At 38.2% G+C, this 26,047-nt stretch overlaps 1 protein-coding gene across 3 annotated transcripts; it reads right to left on the bottom strand.

The window, feature by feature from the left end:
- Nucleotides 1–2,723: 2,723 nt before the first annotated feature.
- On the bottom strand, nt 2,724–22,384 carry LOC103712148 (E3 ubiquitin protein ligase RIN2-like). 3 transcript variants are annotated; one of them, XM_008798587.4, is made up of 13 exons: nt 21,966–22,384; nt 21,545–21,887; nt 19,631–19,708; nt 17,626–17,712; nt 17,411–17,532; nt 15,160–15,256; nt 14,195–14,300; nt 12,601–12,758; nt 12,359–12,496; nt 12,201–12,268; nt 7,385–7,612; nt 3,133–3,502; nt 2,724–3,056 (listed from the first exon to the last, which is right to left on the bottom strand). In XM_008798587.4, exons 2-13 carry the CDS (start codon nt 21,782–21,784, stop codon nt 2,997–2,999), a joined length of 1,752 nt encoding a protein of 583 aa, XP_008796809.2. In that variant the 5' UTR covers nt 21,785–21,887; nt 21,966–22,384; the 3' UTR covers nt 2,724–2,996. The 3 variants fall into 3 exon arrangements, with proteins under 3 accessions (XP_008796809.2, XP_008796807.2, XP_008796808.2); XM_008798585.3 differs by having other exon boundaries at nt 22,049–22,209; XM_008798586.4 differs by having other exon boundaries at nt 21,980–22,191.
- Nucleotides 22,385–26,047: the final 3,663 nt, after the last annotated feature.

Here is a 26,047-nt window from a genome sequence, read left to right as displayed (position 1 = left end):
TGGTGTTGTTCCTCTCATGTGAAATGGCATTTTCCCAAAGGATGGAAATCTTGTGTTGCTAATGGAGAGCTGGTCGACATAGTCCCACATCGGCTGATTATAGAGAGCTGGTTCCAACTTGACCGCCAGGAACACTGGTTCGAACTAAGCAAGATAAATCCATAACATAAATTTTGAAAAATCATTTGGTTTTTCAGTTGTTAGCGATGGCCAACATAAGTACCGCCAAGTAGAGATAGAGTTTAAGATTTGTGTTGGGTTTTATTTCGTCCTTGCATAACTCTAATTAGCTAAATAAAGTTTTTTCTCCAGTTACTTATTTCTTGTTAATCTTGATAAAGGGGAATCAGGCAGTGGACATCCTCGAGGATAGGTGGCTGATAGCATTGCCACCGAGTGGGTGGCCCATGTTTCTCGATCCGGTGCGACTGGCAGGGCGCAAGGTCGGTGATCTTCTTGTCCCAAAGGAGCGAAGGTGGAATGCAGACCTTGTTCGGAAGGTTTTGGGGGAGGCACTGGCTGAGCAGTTTCTGGCTATGCTGCTTATCTCGAAGGAGAGGGCCGACAGGAAGGTTTGGACCAGGTCTGATAAGCCGAGGGCGAGCGCCCGGGACCTCCGAGGGCTGAGGGCGAGTGCTCGGGACCTTCGAGGGCTGATGGCGAGGGCCTCGACGCGGCAGTTAGAGGGAGCTAGGATTTAGCAGCTGCGCATCTACCCTCGGGTTGCCTTGTCCATTTGGAAGGTGGTCTGGGGATGCCTATCGATCGCAGGTGTGTTGGCGAACAGAGGGATGAGGATTCCCCCCGCCTGTGAGGTATGTCGCTAATGAAGGAGACCATTGGCCATGCCCTTTTCTGCTATCCGCGTGCGGCTCAGAATGCGCGGGGCTTATCCTTGACGTCGGGCGGGGCAGGTCCTCGACATCGGGCTTTCTCTTGTGGCTGCAGGTGTCTACAAGAAGGCCTGACACGGTGGAGTGGGAGGTTCGGTGCGCCTATTTGGCCTACCATATTTGGCTAGATATGAATGTCTGAATCTTCGAGGATCAACAGTTACATCTGAGGTTGGTGGTGGCCAGAGTGCTGCTTCATGCTTCGGAGTTCATTAGCAGTGCACTATTCTATTCTCCTGAGACGGCTAGGGACATCTAGGTCTCTCATCCAGCCGAGTCAGCAACCAGATTTGTTTATGTTTTCTAGGAGCCTCCACCCCCTTGCTTTCTTAAGGTGAATTTTGCTGGCAGCGCTATCGAGCAAGGCGAGAGGGGGGTGTGGGGTTTATCATTAGAGATCACCACTCCAAGTTTGTGGCGGCTGGCGGATATTTAACACTTCCATCATGGGTGTGAAGTTGCGGGCAGCATGGGAGGGGCTCTCCTTCGCGAGGTGCAGTTTGGGTGCAGAGTATATCCATATGGAGGGTGACTCGATGGCAGTAATCGAAGGGATCTGCGGGCGACTCTCCGAGTCCGAGCAGTCCTTGCTTTGTGACATACAGCGGACGGCAGGGGACTGTGGCTCCTTTAGGGCTATGCATGTGTATCGGGAGACTAACACAACTGCTGACTGGGTGGCCTCTTACACGGCGCATCACTCGAGGGATTTTCTTTGGATGACTCAGGAGGATGTTCCCCAACCACTAAGCTAGCTTCTCTTTTCTGAATTTTTTGGCTGCACTCATCTACATATGGTGTAAGGAGCCGGTGTACCAAAAAAAAGAAAAAAAAAAGGAAAAAAAGGGAATATAGGTATTTCCTAGTCATCCTAAAAATTCAAAAGCATCCCTCTTTATAGTTCCTCTGTTCAGATGCCAAAAAATTATTTGCTTGAATTAAGCGAGCATGCTCTGATGTTAGAAAGGAAAATTGAATCTAGCAAGCCCGTTCAGGGCAGCCACTAGATCTTCTATTTTCCTTGCATAAAAGATTTACTTAAATTTGTTTTATGAACCCAAGAGAGCTTTTGTTTCCACTTGTGCTTCATAGTAAGCCTAAACTGCACCCACGAATCACCACGATACATGCGAAATCGTTTGGCAAATACCAAGTACTTAGAGGAGCAGGTTGCGGAGACATCAGTTCAATTGTACAAGACGAGCACTCAATGAGTCCGCAAATTGGCGCACAAATGCAGCTTCAAAGAAAAACTGGAGCTGTATATGATATGCATAAGACCATATTCTGGATGGTCTCGATTCTCTTTTATGGAAGCCTATCTTGTAAAATTTATCATATTGTACTATTTATTCTTGGAACCTTTTGCAATCCAAGGGAGGAAAAAACAATATATCAATAGAATAACATAAGTCCACCCGATGAAGCCTCTAGAAATCACTAATTACAGAACCAGAGCTTTTAAAGTTCACCAGGCTTCCTGAGCAAGCGTGGTGACGTTTTGAGTTTTACATTTTAAAAATTTCCTCAAACAGTTGACTCAAGGATAGCAACTGTTCAAATTGCCCGACCTCGATACTCGGTAGTCGTCCGACCCATGTCATCCTATTTTAGCTGCTCCTGCTAAACAGCATCTCCTGTTCCTTGAAATGGTAGACCCAGCCAGAGGACAAGCTCTTCGTTTGCAATTCGTTTACCGTAAGCCCTTCTTTTGAGTTCCTTTCTCAACATAAATCAAAACAGCTTTTAGGGTGATGGTCGCGTCGTGACCTAGCCAGAGACCACACGTTTCTCCATTCTTTTCTCATCAATTATATCATGTACAAGTCATGGCAAACACTGATTTTGCACAGCTTATTAACATCAGGTGCAAGTTTTCATAAACTGTGTTTGTTGCCATAGAATTTCTACACATTAGATCGATGGGATAAGAGCGATAGGCCGGAAACATGATCGATTAGGCAGGCGTTAGCAGGAGTGGGCGGTTATAGAATTAATTCGACACCATAACCCTCACCTATCTCAGTTGCTTCTAGTATACAATACTTGCAGACAATTTGATGTGTTAATAAGCATATACACGTACTGGGGATGTTCCGGTTATTATTGAGCTAGAAGAAGATTATTCACAGTAATGTTGATGTTGTTGGTCCGCAACAAGTCCTGCAAGAAGAGCGAAGGATTTGACGATGTCAGGCTTCGATTGGCTAATCACAAGTAGCATCAAATTGGAGCATACCTGAATAATTAGTTCATCAGGCATGTGGGGCAAAACTTCTCGCACTCTATCTACCATGGCAAGTATATCCGGCATGTTTCCATTTACAGTGGGTGCAGTGTCTCTAAACTGCAGGCCAGCTGTATTTCTGGTGTATCTGAGGGAGGAGGATGGAGGAACAGAGGAACCTGAAGCTTGCTGATTAGGCCACAAGATCCAAGGAGAATCATCTAATGAACCATGAGCATAGTTATCACTGACAGATGTCAGCTGCCTCATCATCATCTGGACTCCATTAAGCCCACCTGACCTGATTCCACTGGATGAACCAGCAACATCCATTCCTTGATTTAGCCACGGAGGTGCCCAACTGGAATCAAAACCAACTTCCCTGCACAGGCCAAGAGAGGGAGATTTAACATACCATGCCACCATAAAGATAATCCATTGGTGCATATCAAATTTTATGGCTTTATTTCTGTGCAGCTACACAGGAGAAAACAGGGAAAATAATTTATTCTAATAGTGCTTTAACTTCACAATAAGATACCAGCCCTTTGTTTGACTCTGCATTTACCAACCCTCGGTAACATTATGATGTTACTCAACACTTAAAAAAAATATATACAGAAATCAAGACGTCCTCACCATTACATGCCCACTTTCAGCACTCCTACATAAAATCTTTTCAAGTCGAACATAACATGTTATCAGAGTTTTTCTCAGTTTTATACAATACAGAGCAACTGTTCCGACTATATACTCATCATATACATACTCCGGCTAGGGTTTCGAGGAAAGGAGGGCGGCATTGGTGAGAGAGAGGTAGCAGAAGAGGGTATGGTTGATGGGGAAGGCGACAGCCCTCGGTTGCTTCTTGGTGGTCTGAGCCTGGATCTAGACGTTGTCTATCAGCAGCTGGTCTCAGGACCGTGCTGCATGCACCACCCCATCATTTCAAAGTGGCCGATCAGGTCTCTGTGCTTCATCACCGCCAGGTTCTGCACCATGGAGGGAGTCATCGGAGGGGGCAAAGAGGACGAGGGAACCGGACAAGATTTGGAAATTTTTGGATGTTAGGGAGGATGTTAGGGATTTCAGAGAGGCATTATAGACGTGTGTATGTACGCATGCATGCATGATATATATATATATATGTGTGTGTGTGTGTGTGTACATATATATATATATATATATATATATATATATATATATATATATATATATATAGAGAGAGAGAGAGAGAGAGAGAGAGAGAGAGAGAGAGAGAGAGAGAGAGAGAGGTATGTATATACGTAAGTATGTGTGCGCGCGCGTGTGCTTATATAACACAAACATGCGCGCACGCATATAACCCAAACACTTAAGAACTAGTGCATCTATTGGAAAATTGGATCTAATCATAAACAAATAGGCTAGGAAATGAGTCTGATAAATCCAACCGTATCCATTTCCATAAATGGTTTGGATTGGATTTGGGTACAAATCTTTGCATTTGATTGGGTTTGGATATGAATTCAGATTTATAATTGCAAATCCTGCCTTTAGAATTTTCTCAGATTCAGATCCGGACATCCACATTAATATGAAAAGAAAAAGAGCCCTCGTAACCCTGTTAGCCTGTTAACCATGTAACTTGCAATGTTCCGAATCCTATTCCCGTCCAAGACTTCGACACCCTCTTTCGCATCTCCTTACCCTGTCCTAGGTTCGGCTTGCTCGCCCCCACCGTTGCCTTGCTCCTCTCCAACCGACGATGAGTCCTAGCCCACTAGCGAGTGACCTCAAGGATCTTCTGGTTTGCTCCCCTCCCTAACATACTCCGTGGCTGTGTCTTACACCCATCTGCCCCTAACATGCCTCCATCAACAGCTCCTCTCTGATCAGTGACGAGCAGCCAGAAGCATCGGCTACATCAACCATCGACAAAACCCCTGCTAGTCAAGTCCCCAACATACTACGTGGCCGTGCCCTATACCCAGCTGCCCCTACCATACCTCCATCAACTACTCTCTGATTGGCGAGTGGCCGGCAGCATCAGCTACTCGGACGAAACCTTTGTTAGTCAGCTTCCCGACATACTCTATGGCCATGCCCTAGATCCCATATTTCCCTCACCTCCATCACCTGCTCCTCCCAGACCAGCAATGAGCAATGACCTCCCAACCTGTGATAAGTGCTCTCAAGCCCAGTCCTGCTCCTTCCTGATTGAAAATCAACACATCTGGGCAAACAAGCCTTATAGGCCTAGTCCTCTTCCCTTACATCATGGGTCTTAGCTGCCCCTCGTTGTTGACAAACACCACCACAGCATTGACGACTGTGATTGGGTTTTCTCTCACACACCTCACATCTCAGCTACCTTTTTGTTTGACGACCGACAAAATCTTTGGGCTGTCCCCAAAGATTCCCCTAATCTTTGCATAGGTATCATTGTTTTCTTCCCGTTCTCCTCTCTCATGCCTTCTCTTTGATAACTGATACTCTAATAGCCATCCCATTGCCCTTGTAGATTGCTTCTTGTTGAGAGTGTTCAAAATTTGGATAGGAACTAGGAAGACTATTACATTAATATCAATCCGAATTCATTATAAGTTACTTTGATTATGTTTAGAAATATATTGCATGCCTTTAAATTATATCATGAGATTTATGCAAAGTGTAAGCAATTATTAATTAAAAAGGAAATAAAGTAAGAATTAACGATATCAATTAAAAATTAGTTAAGAGTATTTACTAATTTGATGTTTTATTGAATGCATGTTTATCTATTCAGACAGTTAATAAGTAACAATTTAGCATGGACCAACTCGAATTTTGAAATAAAAATATATTTCTTTAATAAATTAGTTTATAATTATGTCAATTTATGATGTCAATTTATAATTAGTTAAGAGTATTTGTTAATTTCATGTTTGGTTCCATGTATGTGTATCTATTTATATAATTAATAAGTAGCAATGTAGCACGAACCAACTCGAATTTTTGAAATAAAAAATACTGCTTCTTTAATAAGTTGGCTCATGATTATGTATTTGTCGCTGTGTGGTATAAATCATAGATAAAGTTGATAACAGGGATTATTAGTTTTCAATTTAATTAAGTGATGAATTTCCATATATTTGCAACATAATGCTCATTGGTATATATTTGTGCATCATTATACTATTTTGTACCTTTCTACATGTGTTTCTGGTTACCACATATTCCATTTCCTGTAAATTGTATGCAGTTGTTATACATTATATCTACTAGTGGGACTGTTGAAGATATAGGATACTTATTATTTGCTTTTCCTAAATATATTTTTATATTTAGATTTTTATGATCTACTTCTTGCTTTCAGTAAATGTTTGCTGAATTATTTTCAAATGTTAAAATGCAATTCTTTCATTGTTTCTGTTCTTTATAATTATGTCATTAATGTCAGTTCTCATTATTAAATTCCGCTCAAAATTTGATTTTATATCCAAAAAGAATATGTGACTTATATTTGTATCTGGATAGAAAAATATAGCTATGCTTATATCTGATTAGTATTCATATCACTTTAGAACAAATATGGATATGCTTAATATCCAATTCATATCCATATCCGATTTTAAAAATATGGATACTAGTTTTGGTATCATTTAATATGTATCTGTTGAAACATATGGATATAGATATGAATATTGCCAATATCCGATCCACATCTGATAAATTTTCAGCCCTATAAACAAAAGGACCTGATAACCATGTTAGTTTTAAGTTTAACTCATAGAACTGACCAGATGCAGTGTCCATTTATGATTGCTTGCCGTCAGACATAATTTTTGGACCCAGATTTAAAGAAGTTCTGTTGTGGCTCAACCTAACTCATTAGTAGCCCTAGGTGCGCTACCCTAGTTTAGATAATTCCAGCCTCTAAACAGAGGAAGATATATAGAATGATCAATTAGAATTATCAATCATGCATTTAACTATTCTACTAAACAACATAAAATTGAGGACATACTGGTAAATTTGGTAAAAAAACAGCTTTCCAGAATAATATGCGGACCTTCATGGGTATGAAGTATAAAACTGAATAAAGGGAGACATGCCATGTAGTATAGTGCATGAAAGACATATGATGAAAATGCATCTAAAAGGAGGTCACCAGCAAGGCCAACAATTGCCATACCACAATGATATAATGCATGCTGCAACTGGAAAATAGCTGTACTAAGATATATGCAAAGCATTTTTATTTTGAGTTTCATAACAAATAGAAAAATAAAATTAAGATAACCTCCACATTGTATCAGAAGGATTGTGTTGCAGGTTAGGAAATGCCCCAAAAGGTGGTGTATGTCCAGATATTCTCCGCAGGTTCAATCCCAAATTTAACTGCTCAGCAAGTTGCCCAACATTGGAAAGTTCTCCTGTCGCAGAGCTTGTGCCATCTTGAGTATTAGACAGAAAAAGAGGCCTTCGACATGTAGGACAAGAATACACTTCAGTTAAGCCCTGATCTAACCTGGAAACAATTACAAAGAAAATTAAGATACAATAGCAAAGAGCAAGAATAGCATTCCATCACAATCCATAATCAACTATGAATAGAAAACCATCTTGTATATTATAGAGAATGATGCATCTAAATCACAATATAAAGTAAATGAACAGGACAAGATCTTTAGGACAGTCACTAGTTATGGTCCTGCTTACGAAGAGGATTAAGAATCAACATAACTATTGCAAAAAAGTACTTTGGGCAGACCCACCCCCCATCCCCACCACAAAAGCACATGAAAACACACACACCAATTGCCCAACCATGTGCCCATTGAAAACAAGTAGCTATATTCCATATAGCTATATACCGAAGCAAATCAAAGTCAAAAACAACTCTTCAATTCTTTTTTTAAAAAAAATTGCATATAGGATAAGTTAAAGCTAATGAAGAACCACAGAGATGGTTACTGATATGACCCTGTCATATCTTAACAACAAATATATAGAATATGGAGAAGAGTGAGAAGAAGATGGTTCACTTGGACAGGATCCAGATCTCCTAATAACCACTTCAAGGTTGTTAACCTTAATTAAACCATGTTTTCTCTTCTTTGCTCCCTCAAGCAAGCTACATATGATATAGAACTTCTTGATCCAAAATTTAAGAAAAGTAGAGATGTAACACCCTAATGACCTATCCAAATCCCATGATTGTTGAAAATTCACAAATATATTAAAAAAGAAAATAGAGATATGTACCAGTTACTTATAAGCTCCCTTCACGCAACTAATGAAAACAAGCAAAATTATCCATTACAGTTTTTTTTTTACCTCAAACATGTTTCAAGCATCCTTGGTTTGAAATATTTAATTGTTTCTGTCAAGATGAAAAATTTAACAAAACCAATTCAGTCTCCAGTCTCCATTTTTGCAGCCATAAGAAAAGGTTTAGCTATCTTTCAATTATGCCACTACAAATTAATAGAGGCAGATCTTAAAATTGCAAGTTGCATTATGGGAATACCATAATGAACTTCAAGAGGAAGATGAACCTATAAAGAAAGGAAATGATAACATTAAGTCTTGGATATTTGAGGTTTTAATGTGGATGTTCAATTGCTATGAAATTCTGAAACCTGGATTTGGTATCAGTACTGGCCCAAATCTGGAATGGAACCTTTTGTAACTACAATAATTTTGGTTTTTCTGGTGTTGATCCTCGCCTTAAAAAAAAAGAAACTACAGGGTAAAAAAAAGGGAAAGAAAATAGCAAAAAAGTAAACATTCTAAACTTTACATCAAAGTATAATATGCAAGGGCATGATGTCTTTACGAACCTGAACCTTCTAAAAATCATAAAAAGTATTTATATATTAAATAACCCAAAAAAGGGAAAAAAGAAAGAAAAAGTTTTGAATGTTTGTGCAAGTTTAAGAAAATATATTACCCATTATTCATTGTAGAGTACATTGTTAGCTAGCAATATAACAACAATACAGCGAGACTTTAAGATCTGTCTAGTGACCAAGGCATCTCATAACTAAGTAAATTATCCAAATGAATCAACTCAAGCAATAGTTATAGCAGTAGCAAAAGAATAATTATGAAAAGCATTCATGTACAATAGTTATTAAAAGACAGATAATGAAGGCAACATACCAATAGCAACAAATATTATCATAAATACATAAAGGAACTAAAAAAACAATATGAATGAACAAAATTACTGCATCATGAGTAGAACCTGTACACCAAGCAAGTATACTCACTTTGAAATATATGATATTCCAAATTCTCTGTTTTCTTAAAAAAAAAAAACCCTTTTGGATTCCCCTCTCAGTAAAAGGATTAGAGGTTCAAAAATAAAGCTAATGGGCCTCATATATATTGATTTAAGGAAAAATCAACAAAATTGGTTGGTTTCAATCAAATTGTTTAAATTTATGCTAAAATTGACTGAAACCCCAAAACTTAAGTTGCTTTTAGATCAATTTCAGCTCAAAATACACATTTTTTTTGCAGAAAAAAAATTTGGTCTTATTCACATGTTTAGGTTAGCTAAAAGTTTAAATCATGTTATTGGCATTCTTTAGTTAAGGAGAGGAGAACTGGATGAAAACAAATCATTGTAGAAGGTGTTGATTCAGAAGCAGGTATGTGTAGGAGAAGGGAAGCAGATATTGTAAAACCACATAAAGCAACTAGGAAGCAGGTGCAGGTTTGAGTTCCCATGGGTTTCCAGAGCAATCTGATTAACTTAGGTAGAAGTTACATGATGATAAGTTGCTACTCCCATGTCCATGCGAACTAGCACAAATGAACATATGATACAATGTTGTAGATCCCTCTGTACCATTCCCAACTCTAACCAATAGAATCCATATCATAGATTTCAAATTGCTACATACCTAACACCTAAATCCTTGCTGCTTATCACTTTAATATGGAGGGCTTTTCTTCTGAGCTTTTATACTCATTCTTCTCATCAATTTTTCATTTCTAAGGCCCCAGATCTCAATAATTTTTATCACTTGACTCTATGATTTTAATTTTCTTTAACTTCATAATAGAATAATGCATCTCATACAATTTAATGGAAACATAAGGGCTGAACAAGCTACATGAAAAAAAAGGGAAAATACAGACAGGTATCATGCAACCACAATCAATTGATTAGAAATTACTCAATCATAAAAGAATCACTTCCATGCACCACCAACCCCCCCCCCCCCCCCCCCCCCCCCCCCCCCCCCAACCCAACAAAAAAAGAAAGAAAAGAAACAGGAAAAACAGATGTACAAAGCCCTCTGACCTTGCATAAAACAGACCAAACAACTCAATCTGAACATCCAGAAAATGTCTCTTTTCATCTCACAATAAAATGGATAACTATCATATTATTTTCTTAAAAGTCGATTCAAAGCAAATAGTATGAAAACAATCAGACAACCCTGAGTTAGAAGATGACTGCTCACTAAATTGGGATGCATAGCATAAACTACCTATAATATATCAGAACATGCTAAGAAATGAACAGGTATCTGAAATGATTGCATTTTATTTTAACACATCATAGTCACATGGAGGACCACGTGAACCCTGTTTACATCTCAGCAATGATGTACTAAAAGTATATATTTTACATAACTACCAGCGAGTTGCAGAGCTTGGTATATCCAACACGTTTCTTTGGACGCACAGGCTTTTGACTAGAGGACATGTTGAATTGTTATCCGATGAAAAATTAATCTAAACTTCTTCCAAGCCTGGCTTAGAAACTGCAGAAAGAAAAGTTGCCAATATGCTACAGCCACCTAATTAATAATGAGGAAAATCTATACTTTCTGTTTTACACACCCAATAATACTTCTTCCACATTGTAACACCCATTATTATGTCCATAAAATAATTGATTTTAATTTTGAACTATTGACGCAGTCAAATATTAAGTGCCTTGTTGTGATGTGGCATTAAACTTGCACTAAAGTGCAGTACTTTAGATTATAAAAATTGCAAAAATGTTTAATATCACAAATCATTAGTTTTTTTCTTAGAGCTGTCCTTACAGATTAAAGACAACATAATTTGATCAATATCAGTAAGCACATGACACAACAATTGCTTTGAGATGAAAAAGCAGTAAAAGTGTCTTCAGAGGTTTTGATTTTTCTTTTCGTTTTTTTTAAACATGGGAATCAAAATGGATTAAATGATGCAAACTCATTGAAAAATGGCCTAAACTTACGTATAAAAACCCTAGGATCTTGCAAAACTAGATTTTGTAGAATCTTATAGTACCAATAGTTGTAGACAGTCAAAAATAACACATCACAGCAAAACCCTACTTCAGACTTTAAAAATAGTGTCCTACTTAAATAGTTACATCAGCCAAGCACTTTGACATGTGAGGTTGTATTCTGGAGTCTCCCTTTGAAGGCATTGTAACAATGCTCTCCAAAAGATTCTAAAGTTCTCAAATTATTCATGGTGTTTTCCTTGGCCACTATTCAAAAAGCACTAACAGGTTACAAGCTGGCGACGTGTGTGCACAACCAAAACTATTTTACTTCTAATAATTAATTTTTAGGGCCTGTTTGGTATTGTTGATGTTTTTTGTGTTTCTGTTTCCCTACAAATTAGTGAGACACCCCATGGAAATGAATGTTGCAGATAGCATTTGCACAGTAGTTCTGCCATTCCTTGTTTTCATTTTCACTTTTTCTGAAGCAACAAATTTTGCTGCCAAAAGCTGTAAAGGTTTTACAAACAAGTCGAAAATCAAAATGGTTTTATCATGCATACACATACCCTCTTACTAAAAATTATATGGGAGTGTCCTATCAGGTTTATTGGAGGCTAAGCGCTGAACACTTCAGGAATTTTGAAAATTAGCACCTGTACCAATGGCTGCGTAAGACAAGATAAAACCTTTTATAAGACATTTTATGAGCAATAGTGGTTTATCATTTCATGTATATAATGCCTTCAAATCAGCTATATCCTAGAATGCAAAATATCACCATATGGTTGAATTGCTGAATTATCTAGTTCCAGTGTATAGAGAGAGAAATGGGGGGATGCCAACTATAAGAGAGGCATATAGATCATACCAAGACCTCAAGCACGCAAGATGAAAAAGGTGATTGCATGATAGCTTTTTTGCCCTAGCCATTGGTTCCTGTAGTTTACACAAGCAATTATGTTCCCACAAAATAGATACGGAACAACAGTTTTGACTTTTGAAGCATAACTTAAGAGAATTACTTACTCTGCAGATAGCACATTCATCATCGAATGCACAAAGCTCTTCATATGTAGCATCAGGAAGAGCTCCATTTAGAGAACTTAATGCCTTTCTTAACTTGATATATGCCCTGACCCGCTTCACAATTGCACTTACAAGAGCCTGCTTATCATGATAGCGACAAGGAAAAACATCGAAATCATAATTTTCCCATTGATAAGATATTAATGCTCAAAAAGAATGACCGACAAATAATAACACTTAACACGCAAGTTTAGGAAAAGGACTGCATCCACTAGATGAAATGCCATGCCATGAAGCCACCAGATGATCAAGTAATGACCAACTGCCATTAAAAAAGCCATCATCTCTAGGAGAAAACCACAATTTCGAATGAGAATTCCCTTCCATTCAGATAAAGAACCTGCAAGAACAATCATAATTAAGTCATGATTCCAGAACACTCTTTTGTACAAACAACTTAGAAGTGGCAGCACATCAAAATCCAAGCCAAAGACAGCAGAAACATCCCTACATTGAACAAACTAAGATAAATATAAGGAATGTCACACAAACTTAAGATTATTGTGTCACTAAAAATTAGAAAAATATTTAAAATCAAATCATCATAAAAGAAGATCAACCCATGATGAGAGTGAGGGAATGTTGTGACAAAAGATCGGGAAATTTCAGTTCCACTAGTTCACTGACTAGGTAAGACTTGGCAAATTTCCATTTCTCTTCCTCGATTTCAAGAATCATACCTATTAGATATAACACTGGAGCCTAGTGACTGGGTAAGGTTGCCACAAATCCGAGGCATTCTTTAAAGAAACTCCCTTTTCTAGTTGCTACAGTCCTCTCTCACACACACTCTCTCTCTTTCAGCTAATGTTCTATGGTTTGCTAACTACCCAGACCATGCACACACAACATACATGCATACATTCACCCATATATATGTACATGCATGTCTAGACAAAACATTTACATCCCAAACAGTTATTGTTCAAGGGGATCAGAGATATCTATCAAATATGTGTTCCTCCTAAATTTTTGGTCATGTGCAGTGCATCAAACATGTTTCATCACATAAATGAAGGGGAAAGAAACATTAATTAATTGGTTAATGAGATCACAGCTATCCATCAGATATTCCTTCCATTTATTAATCAAGAAAAAAAAGAAGCATTCCTTCTATCTGAATCAATGGAGCAATATCACAAGTGATGAGATCACTATCATCCAACAAATACAGAATTACTCTTGACTTTATTGCAAGCATCATCTGTGTTGAAAACTTAAATGTATGACCAAAATTTATAAATACTACTTATAAATTGGCTATCCAATTTAGACTATCCAATTTTTTAATGTTATTTAGACAGCTTTAATGATATTTAGAGAGCTTTAATTCTATTGAGACTATCTAATTTTTTCTGACTACTTGATGCATAGGTTAGGAATTTCCAAATCAAGGTTTGTCGTACCGTTCGTTACCTAACTTTATCGGCCTTACCGTATCGTATCAGTATTGAACCAGTACGCAATCTCGTACCATACCGATACTTAGTATGCCTCGCCATCTCATACCGTACCACATACCAACATTATAATAAAATGGTATCGATACGGGGTCCGGTACCGAGACGGCGAACCTTACTCTAAATCATATAATTTTTAGTGTATAAGTAGTTCAGAGATAGTATATCACATCCAAAGGCTTGGATCATCAATGTGGGACTTCCATTGTCCAATACAAACCAGACCAAATCTGAGTGGAGATCCACGCGAGTGTAGCCGAGTCTGACTCTATATATAAATATAGATTAATAAATAGATAGTAAAACTTATAAATACCTGCCACTATTTTGTAAGAAGTATTGGAGCCCAAGAAATCACCACCACTATCAATGGAATGCCGTTGCCAAATCTCAAGCAACTGAAACCCATGTACTATGATAGCCTATGAGAAAACAATTGCACATTAGAAAGATTCTGACATTGTTTACATACATGCAAGGACATTCAATTGTAATGTTAACTACGTCTTCTATTCTAAACATGAGTAGAGCAAATTGCAAAAGATGTCACAAGGATGCTTCACTGATAAATTTCACCTAGTATAATTAGTCGTTAAGGAGATTGTGTAGCTATATATGACCTTTAATGCATTTCTTATGTTCAGTTTAACATCTCTGTACGAAAACCATGGTAAAGATTTTCAGACCAGAACTACAAAACTGAAGCCAGAGTGTTCTGTTTTTAGTCAGACCTGATCTGAAATCATGGCCAGATAAGAGCTTGAGCCAAAACTGACTTTCTGGGCAAAATTTATTGCAAGTGGTGCAGCATTTTATCTAGCTCTTCATTTATTCAATCCCACAAGGATCTTGTCAAATTTATTTTGAACATTGAAGTTCTTCACATGAACTAGAAGTGTGTCGATATTAGATCTAAAAGAAAGGTAGAAAACAAAAATTGCTGAAAATTTGGCTATCACAGAGCCTAAATTTCATAAAACTTACACGGTCATGTGTTGGATTATAATAGACGATAATTATACACTCTAAAATGACATGAAATATAAGCTCTATATTTTTACTAAAAGGAAAGATTGTAGTATTTGAAATTAAAACCATATTTCTTAAGCTTGGTAAAATCATGTATATCTCTTTATCAACGAACCCTACAAGAAATACAGCTTATTTTGATAAATATGTGCAATACCTTGTGGTCACACATCAGGCAACGAGATGTGACCATTTTATAACATGGAGAAACAATTAAATTTTTGACGTTGCAGAATCCTTAGGTGCAAGTACCTGTGATGTCTCAAAAACAATACTGAGAGGCTCGAAGAACAAGAGAACAAATAAACTAGAACCGGATGATTTGTAGATCATCATACACAGCTTTATCCTGAAAACTCAAACTGTTAGTGGGAGATGCCTCATTAAAGGAAATTTCGGTTCCTCATAAGAGGCAAAAACAGAACTGCATTCAAAGTTTGATAATCAAGTAAAGAAGAAAAAACTTGCAAACATGTAAACGGAGGAACTTGTAAGATAAACAAACTGACACCATGATGTATCATGGGCAACAAAAGATAAGTAATGGAAAAATTGAGCTCATATCTACTGTTAGTTTATTAAGCTAGAATTCCATAGTTTACTATGCAGCTTCAATAACAGAACAATAAGCAATACAATTTTCCATGCTACTGTAAAATGTGAAAACATACAAGCTAAAGGTCTAGCATTGATTATGGCAGCAGATACCCAATTCAAAAGTCTAGACACACAATCAATTCAGAAGAAGATAAAGGGCTAGAAATAAGACTTCCAAAATGGTTAAAGGAAAACAGGTGGCGAGCAAAATGAATACATCTATGTTTTAAGTTAAACTCGATGAACCAAAATAACAGCTTACCATAAAATATGGAATATAGTATTGAACATAAATGTCAAGGATGATATAAAAGGCAAAGGGAAAAGTAAATTAATATGAATACAGCAATAAAAGGGCAAACTGCGGGTAAATAAAAAACATAGATACTAGTTAACCCCCCACCCTCCACCCCCCTTTTATTTATTAATAACTTGAATCTATTTGACTCAATTTGTGACTTTGTAGAGTGGATAAAAAACAAATGATCACTATTCACTTTTTACTAGAATTATAGGTGAACCATAAAAAAGGCTGCACTTCTGTACAACTAACCCACAATACAATCTACTTCTATCGGTATACAAGCAAGAAGCATTAAAGAATGAGATCAGAGGATAGCCAGGTTATAAATTATAAAAGCATAAAATGAACCATCCACCAGAGACAACTAGTTGCAAGTGGGAATATGTTAAAGAAATTCACCGAAGTATGTGACCTTTGATATCTGATGGGGCAGAGCCTTATGAGTTTCGGAATTATTATAGAAGATATGATCATGAATCATTGAAAGTAAATTGTTTGTTAAGATATGTTTTTCATGTCCCAGTTTCATAGTACCTTCAACAGGATTCAACAAATAGTCATAGAATGAAACTATTTCAGACATGAAATAATATTAAAAACAATAAAAGTGATTCTCAACTGGACTCCAAATCAAGGTTTCAAATCTCAAGAATACCAGCCTATACCGGCTATTATAGACACAACTGGCACTCGGCACTCCTGGATATGATTTCTTAACCCCACTCAGCCCATATTGGCCCCAATCGACCCCTGTACTGCTTGCCATCGAGCTTGTTTTCTTGTTTTCTTTTCTTTTTGTGTGTGGGTGTGGGAAAGGTACCTTGTGCTAATCAGTACATACCAACCAATATGGGGGCATTCTATTTGAAACCTAGCCCAAATAATGACTGGTTTCAGCATCGTAGCTGAGTGATCCAAGAAATTTCCCAACCTTATAATGCTACATAGGAATCCTTGCTTGCTTGTCACGAAAACATGGTACAATTGCTGTGCATCACTTTTAGGGGGCATTACACTCAAGACACAATTACTGATTACAATTTGCTAAAACAGAACTGCAGCTGCTAATTAAAAGCGAATAGACACTAATATATAAACAATAAACTTTTGTGTTTTTGTTCAAGTTTGCATTCATAATAAATGTTCTTGATATTTCAAGAATAAGCTCATTAGAAAATTTGCTGTGCTTCTAGCCTTCTGGTTTCAAAAGACCAACTAACTATATGCTCTTTCAGAATATAACAAACCTTGTTAACTTAAGTTGAAGAAATCTAAAGAAAGTGTATAGATTACTCAGAGCTTCAGAAATGGTGAGTGTCAGTCATATCGACCAGAAGCAATTGTTCTTTTACTCCTTTAATTATAGTTTTCCTAGGTGCTAGTTGCAAAGAGACCAAAAGTTACAGAATAATTCAATAGAAAAATACCATGGATGAAAATTTCCATATATCTATTATCCATGTAGGTCATAATGTCATACATGAAGATAAGAGAATAAGATGCATCAAGGTCAGATTTGACATTTAATTGATAGCTAGAAAAGATAGTAGGCTTCAAAGAGATATTCCAAAGTATAATTGCTTACGCATCAGGAAACATTACCATAGAAGGTCTGCAAATAGAACAAGCAAAAAGGTCGAAAAAACACGAAAGTATTTCGAAGGTGTTGCAGCGGGGGATGCATTTAACTGCTCAAGCCGATCTCTGGCCAATGATTGGAACATCTATAAACATGAACAGAATATGTTACACCTATAAAAAGACAGTCTCAAGCTACCATATAACGTAAATAAGCTGGCATGCTTTGTTTACATTACCTTCAGGCAACAAAGAAAGACCAGCCAGCCTGACCACAGGACCACTTGAAACATATTAGGTGGTACGACCAGTGGAAGAAAAGTTCCCTGCTCAAACATGTGAAACAGAAAATGCAACAATAATGTCGGAAGTGAAGGAACTAATAACATGCCCATTTACTAACAATTTTGATAATACGAAATAGGTAAACACCTATGAAACTTTGTAGTGTAATTTGGGTTCAGATTGATATTTGCAATCATGGGATCAAAAGATCAAGCTGATCTTACCCATTTTAGATCATGGAGCTGGTAAGGATATGTAATTAAACCAATGGAAGCAACAAGTCATTGATATGAATTTGTAATTAAACAGTAACATAGAGATGAAGGCAGTAAGCACATTAATATTTTGTACACTATTCTACTTAAATGCCCACTAATTCTTGCAAGACCAATCATAGGCTCTCTCCAAGTTGACTAAACCACAAGTAGATGCTTTCTTTTCATTTGCACTCATTACCTTAAAACAATTTTAAAAAAAAAATAAAAAAGTTGCCTTTACGATTGACCATCCTACCACAAAATGAAAATGAATACTTGATGCACATTTAATGAGATTCATTTTTGAGATTAATGAATATTAAATTCCCATGCTAATCCACCTTTATATCCTCGTAACTGCAACTACAACTCCAAAACAAGAGTTACGCTGTCCTTCTGGTGTGTAAACCTTTTGGTTCAAGAACATGTCTACATTTTAACAAATAACATTTATACACTTGGCGAAAAAAGGAAAAATATTACACTAAATAAAACACCCAGGTCTGTGATAACATGAAGCGATGGGCACAAGTCAGCCAAAGACTATCATCTTTTTGACTTTTCTGTAAATTCTGCTTAAGGAAGTCTATAGGAAAAAACGACCAGTTCTATTGTCACTTACACATACAGCATTACAGCCTACAAGTGTTGACAAGTCCCTTTTCCCTTGACCAAATTTCCCGCCATGAACTAAAGCACCCACTGCGATCATGTCTTCCCACAAAGGCCCAATAAATAAGTGTGATTTATGTTTGCCAAAGGCCTTTTGAACCATCTTGCGATCACTTTGGATGCAGTTTTATGATAAATCAACAGAAGAAATGGCAAAGATTACTACAGATTTCCTTTAACATGTCAACCAGATGTTGTCTGTTTCACAATATGCATTGAAAAACACAAAGCTATTACCTTATGGTCCTACAACTTTTTCCTTTCCAAGTTTAAAGATCACTTTCTTCATCATCTTCTTTTAGATCACCTTTCTGATCCTATTAAAAATTCAGGAGATACAGAGTCAGAGTGGTCTCTCCAATATCTGTTTTAGATACCTTATTTCCATGGTATGAGATTCACATCCCTGGTTTCCTTTGCTCACTACCCACATTCAGTCACCTCAGAGAATGGAATTTCATTCTTGCACTAAGCATAACATGGAAAGACTTTTAATTACCTTACTCCCCCCTAATGTTCATGACCACACAATTGTTTCTCTAGTGCATTTCCACCCTAAGCATTAAACATTTATAATCTCATGCTAACAAACTTCTTAGATCTAGTGAACCTAAGAAAATGTTCAAGAGATTCTACATACAAGAAACTAAAACAATGTTGGTAAAAGAAAAATAATGAATAATAACCTGTTTATTGTAAGCTGGGAGTTGTGGAACTTATGCATACAGCTTAAGGTGAATACATAATATTATAGCTGCACACAATCAGAAGCAGTCAAAATATTATTGTTGCTCTAGCATAATCTTTCAAATGCCTGATTAATGGAATGAATTAACATCTTTGTTAAGCAAATTACACTACCTATGAGACAAAAATTAATTATAAAAGAGAGCATATTAATTACTCATATCCAGCATATGTAATACTTATGAGAGATTCATGAGACAAACAAGTACAACTAGGTTGCCATCTTGAATGCGAGAACATATATAGTGAAAATAGTGGGTGACAGAAGAAGGAAGATCATCACCTTGTAAATTAGATAATGAATAAGGCGTTCCAATACTTTTCGAGTCTCTGAAGGATATAACTGCACAAAGAATATGGTCTGCACATAAAAAAAAAAATATGATCAAAAAATATTATAAGTGCAAAGTAAATACATTTCTTTAGCTAGATGTTAAGCATGCATTGTTCAATGGGCGCAGCACTTAGTATTATCCTTTCTCAAGATCATACTCAGAAAATATAACAGCACTTTTACCAAACATCCTGGTGAACCTAGTTAATAGGGTCGGCAATGCGTTTCTTTGGGTCAAGCTCGGGTTGGGTCAATATCCTGTATCTTTTTTTTTTTATTCCTTTTTTTGAGATCAGAAGGGGATAATCCCCACCTTTTTCTCCCCTATACCTATACCCTTTGAGGGCCAACTCCAACATGAATCAAACACCTGCCCCCTTGCCCAAGTAGCAAAGGATGATACCATCCGAGCAAGCGTTTGATAGTGGGTCAATATCCTATATCAAGACTATATCAGCCTGATTCAAACCTAACCTAACCCATCAATAGTAGTGGCAATGGGTTGGTTGAATTGGGCTCAGATTGGGTCGATGTCCTTAAGTTCACCTGAACCAAACCCAACTCGACCCACAAACATAACATGGTGTCGGTGCAACTGACCCAGACCTGACCTGATTACCCATGTAAGGCCCAGACTCATGCAAGTTTTGAGGTTTTTATGTATAGGCTGCATTATCTTGCGTTGTTAGTCATGGGCTGTCTTGGCCTGCATCTTCAGCATTAAATCTAAAGCAGTTATTTCCCGCTACAAGCGAAAACAAACTAATACCAAGGCCTCAACCAACAGCAAGATAAAAAAGGTCACTTTCCTCTCTACCCATTGGTTCTGACCCGAGCTAAAGCCATCACATATAGATTCAATGACTAATATTCCCCTTAACTTGTAATATATTAACTAATTTAGGTAGCTTGACCTGATGGTTGAAAGTAATATTCAAAAACTATGATTGAACATGTTGAACTGTAAAACAAGTAGTTTCTAATCCAATCATAACCCCCTAAACCATTCTAGCTTTTCCAAAAAATTGTTTGACCCACTAGTTGAATCAACATTTCATCTGAACCCTTCTGAATTCACATGAACAAGAGCCTTTTGGTTGACAATATGAGGCATTTGTGGTTTAGAGTCCCATTGTTTTCCTCCACACTCCATGACACGGCCCTTAATGAAGCTCCAGAGGCGTCAGTGGCCTCCAAGCACCTACTTAAGCTTTCTTTAAGGGATGTTGCGACCCAAGTGGCCCATTGTTCTCTGTCTACCATCAACCACAGTTACTCAGCCTCAAGTTCCAGCAGGCAGGTTCTTGATATCCCTCTATGGATTCATTGAGGAGCTTTGAGAGTTTACAAGCCGCCATTCACAACCAATCCTCAATATTGACAGCCTAACCTCAAGCATGGCAGCAAAGATGGAAGGCATACAATAGGGGAAGGTGATGTTAAAATATGAGATTTTTGCCATGTTTTAGGGTTGTTTCATGAACACATGAGATGGGGTTTTCCTTGTTGCAGATTGTTAGTCAAGGTGGAGGGGAAGAATGAAGGGAAGGCAAGAGTCGGGGTTTTCAAGAACAAGGATTGAGATATCTCATCTTGTCATGTAAAGTGGCTTATCTCAACTAATGGCTTTTTTTTCGCAATTTTTTTCCATGACTTAATCGGCCCAAGTTGATACCTTCCCTATCCAAAGTCTGTAATTATCTTATTTTTCAAAGATGTTGGAGTTCTCATATGAAGAATTAGACATTGATCATTATCATGCAATTACGAGGCTATTCTCGTCACATATAACCTGAGTGATAATAATCAATCAGCAGAGCACATCAACTCAAAAGTCAATTTTGTCGAGATAAACGTAAATACCTTGAGGCACACGATGACAAGAACGAGCACATTAAGCACAGAACTCGCCAACAAAGCGATGGTAACACGCGAGCCCAAGAGCAGTGCCATCTCCCGCTCGACGCTCCTCGAGCCAACCTCATTCTCATCAACCAAACCATCAGATTTCATCCAATCAAGAAGCGACACCGTCCACCATTGCAGACCAACAAGGCTGATCACCGTGCTGATGGCAGAGGCGTACAAGTAATTCACGGCCATGCCGACGAACTCCAGCTACTCCCCCTCGACCAAACAACCAAGAACACCAAAATCGAAAGCAACCCCTCATTCCCCGTACTCAAAATAATACATCGCGATCCACCTGAAAACAAGTTCAAACAAAAATCATCACAAATTATGAATTTATGAACGAAAGAACACGAAAAGAATTCAAGATTACATCAAATCAAGCACCGAAAACCCTAGAATCGGAGACGATGAAGAGCGGTTCTCGTTCTTGATTTGAAGAAGAAGAGAACGTACGAAGGCGATCAGGGGGAAGCTTCGATGGCGTCGGAGGAGGGTTCCGGACTCTTCTTTCTTGAGCTCCTCCCGACGCTTTTCGAGGATTCTATCGGATCGCTGATAGGTCTTTTTTGTTCTGAATACTTGTTTCGTCTCTTAAATGGAAAACGCGCTGGAGAACGGGGTTTCTCGGAGAAAATAAATAGTTCGGGGCCCTCAAACCAATCGGCTTCGCAGCCACGCGTCGCGAAGAGATTGGTCCGTCTCGCAAGACCACGTGAATCCTACTGATCTTGTCATAGGGCATGAAATATGGTACGAGGATCGGTCGGCGTAGAATTCTTGGATTAGTGCAGCGGGGAATAAATCGCTTCAAAAAAACGGAGGTTAGAATGCCGCTGTCGCGCCTTCCGCGATCCGTCCCCACGCCGACCAGCTAAGAGCAATTATATCCTATGCACCAGAGGCGTTCGTTTGTTGGACTCATCACGTAATCGTTATTCATCAAAACGCGCATCTTGACGGTTGATCCATAAAAGCAAATGCTTGTGATTAGCATGGTGCACATGAAATGATGCAAGATACAATTTCTCTAAGTTGATATGCTGCATCATAAGAAAGCATATCTGTTGTCGCTAAATTCTGCACCGAGGTCTCGGTGTGCTCTAATGTCGATGTGAATGAAGAGAAGTAAGGTTGGATGTGGCTGAGGTGAGGATCAACCAAATGCCCTCGTGGCTAACCTGCAGGAAGTTCGCCTGTCAAAAGATTTCCGGCAGAGATCTTCCGATACTTAAGTCAAAATAGTAGAGCAATAGTATGGAAGAGAGAAAATTTATCGAGTAAAATCTCTAAAAATCAACCTACCTGAGGATCCCTGAGCCACCCCTTTATTTAAGGTAGAATACTGATCTGTTACCTAATTTGGCGCGATATGCTTTAACTATATGGTAACGATTGGCTATGCGTTAACAATATGATTTTTTTACCATCCCGCGTTAGCAGCACGCAACGGTAATTTCGCAGATCATGCATTGACTGTAGTGTCACTATAATTGCTGGTCTTATTAGCACGAGCAGAGTGGCACTTCGGTTTTCACCAAAGTTGTTCACATTGGTTAATACCGAGGTCAAGGAGATCGGTCTAAGCTGAGGTCAAGATGTCCAATGTTTTCTCCATCACTTGCCTTTCAATTTCGAGGTCAAACTGAATCTTAGTTCAGGTGACAGACATTATATCGTCATCTGGATTGAGGTTCTGGAGTTTTTTTAAGGCACTATTAATGTGGTGATCCAGATGAATCACTCACGTCATATCCCGAGCTAACACGTGGTTGAATCAACTCGGGAAGTTGGACCGTTGCTTTAATTAGAGCCGTTCATACCCCTATATAAGGATAACCCCTTCCTTTATTTCGCACTTCTTGCTTCTTTTGCAAATCTCCCCAATAGCTCGAGCTTTCTCCTAGGTGCTTCTTCGGTGAAATTCTTCTCCTCTGGTTCTGGCGTTCTCTCTGGTTTCTTCCAAGGATCATTGGTGGGTGTCCGCTTTTGGTTGCTCAAATTTTTCTTTCTCGCCCATTTTCCTTTGGTCTTTTCTATTTTCTACGTCATGATCGAGGCTGAGATCGAGGTCTTAGTGGGGAGTTGGTCGTCCGACCAATCTCCTCGAGCTTGACATTCCTTACGTCCTTATGAGGTTGAGCCCGAAGCCACTCCACCCCAAAATACGAAGTGTCAGTCCTCACTCAAGAGGAGATATACCTGCTTCGAGCTTAACACTTCACTTACCAGGAAAAAGGAGGTTCCGTGGAGAAGTTGAGGTCATTATTTGACCTCGAAGTCTGCCCCTTAAGTGCTTGAATCTGGCGACCCATCTCCTCGATCTTTCGATCGAGGTCGGCTTCTTGTTGGGGCTAGAACTCCGTCTGATGGGAAGATGAATGACCTAGAGTGGAATCTTTGTCAGAATGGAGGCTTGGAGCATACCGCTTCCCATCCCGAACAGGACTCCTATGACGGGTGTGCCGACTCTATTAGGTCTGCTCAGGGCTTTGGGGCCGCAGATGGTGGATAATTTGGCGCGTATGGCACATTGGTTGTTGGAAATGATGACCGGGCTGAACAGGTTCTAGCCAGGTTGATGCTGGTCGTGCTATTATTTGCTGTAAGCCTAAACGGCCGTAGTCAAGGCCTACACCTATTGTACGAGCAGATTAAACTGCTCAGTGTTCCTAGGTGCAACGGGTTGTGTCAACATGGCATGTTCCAGGCTCTGCAGTGAATCTCATAAGGCTGGAGCTCGACGTTGCAAGGCATTGGATGCTTCGTGGCTGCTTCGCAACCTCATGATAATAATTTCTCCCCTCTTTAGATGTCGGTGCAAGACCCTTCCTCTAGCACCAATTTGTTGGCACTAAATTTTGCACTGAGGTCGACAGCTGCTCGGCGTGCTCTAAGGTCGGTGTGAACCAAAGAGAAGTAAAGCCGAATATGGCCAAGGTGAAGATACACTGAATGCCACCGAGGCCAACCTACAGAAAGTCTACTTGCCAGAAGGTTTCCGATGGGGACCTTCTTATGCTTAAGTCAGAAAAGTAGAGCAACAATGTAGAAGGAAAAAAATTTATCGAGTGAAATTTCCAAAAATCAACCTACCTGAGATCTTCGGGCCACCTTTTATATAAGGTAGAATACTGATCTGTTTTCTGATTTGGCGCGACGTGCCTTAACTGTATAGTAACGCTCGGTTGTACATTAATAACGTGGTACCGTCCCGCACGAGTAACACACGGTCGGCAATTTTGCCAATCATGCATTGACTGCAGTGTCGCTATAATTGTTGGTCTTTATTAGCATGAGCCATGTGGCACCTCGATTTCCACCGAAGTTATTCACATCAGTCAATACTGATGTCTAAGCTTAGGTCAAGATGTCTAATATTTTCTCCATTAATGTTCTAGAATCATATCGTGGTGTACCATATTAATCACAGATATTCGTTCATTCACTTGATTAATTAGATTTAAAAAAGGAGCACTTTTTGATTGGCATGATGAGGCGCGCATCCGTTTCCCCTTTCTAGAATATTTATGACCGTTGGTTTGATATTTCAATATGTTTTTGATGGTTGTTGATGGGGGAAAGAGTAGAGGGTAGGGCGGTGCGGGGGGATCGAACAATGGGGTCCACTTAATCTTTGAATGGCGACGGATCAACAATCAAACTGAGTGTTGCTTTTAAGTTGGACAAAGGAAGAGGAAGTAAACGATCGTTTAATTTCATGTCCGGGATCCACGCTGTAAGCCTATAACCAGACAAAAATATCATTTGGGCAGCACTTCTAATAGATAGTTATGTACAGCGCTCGGATATTTTTAAAAATATCCTTCTATAACTTCAAATTTGTATGAATATTCTTTATAAATTTATATTTATTTATATATCCTCATAAAACATCAGTTTTGTGCAAATACTCCTAATATAACAGTTCTTCTAATACCATTACTAAAAAATATATTTATTTTAATTAAAAATAAAATAAAATTTTAAAATTAGTGTTTTGTTTTTTTATCGTGATCACCTCATAAACTTTTTTTTTTGAACATCTACCCATTAAGAATATTTTAGTTATTTTAATTTGAAATTGTTAAATTTTTAACAGTATTAGATGGCGTAAGCACATATGCAAAAACATAGATAAAGTTGAGAATAATAGCAAAATAAGTGTTTTACGAGGGTATAAATTCAAAAATCAATTTTAGAAAGATATTCATGCAAAATTCCATATTCAAAAAGGTATTTATGTAAAAAAATAAAAAAATAAAATATCAAAATTTTGATAAAGATGAGGTTTAGGCAAGTGACTACGATGGAACGGCACACTAATGCGATTTAGCCGTTATGGCCCCGTTGGGATGCCTAAATGTCTTTTTCACTGAAAATTGAAAAAATTAAACGAAAGTTCCAGTATTAGAAATTAGATGACTAATTTTGATTAATAGATAATTTATTTTG

Source organism: Phoenix dactylifera, chromosome 5, assembly GCF_009389715.1.
Source record: "Phoenix dactylifera cultivar Barhee BC4 chromosome 5, palm_55x_up_171113_PBpolish2nd_filt_p, whole genome shotgun sequence".
In the NCBI taxonomy this organism is placed as follows: domain Eukaryota; kingdom Viridiplantae; phylum Streptophyta; class Magnoliopsida; order Arecales; family Arecaceae; genus Phoenix; species Phoenix dactylifera.
The sequence above is the reverse complement of the archived record's forward strand: the minus strand, read 5'-3'. Positions and strand labels throughout refer to the sequence as shown.

Excerpts from the sequence above, each read along its gene's own strand:
- LOC103712148 (XM_008798587.4), bottom strand. The coding sequence starts at position 21,784 with ATGGCCGTGAATTACTTGTACGCCTCTGCCATCAGCACGGTGATCAGC. Across the intron at positions 12,759-14,194 it reads TTCTTACAAAATAGTGGCAG|GTTCTTTATCTGAATGGAAG; the intron begins GTATTTATAAGT and ends TTGTTCTTGCAG. Across the intron at positions 12,497-12,600 it reads TCCTTTTCCTAAACTTGCGT|GCTCTTGTAAGTGCAATTGT; the intron begins GTTAAGTGTTAT and ends CATGATAAGCAG.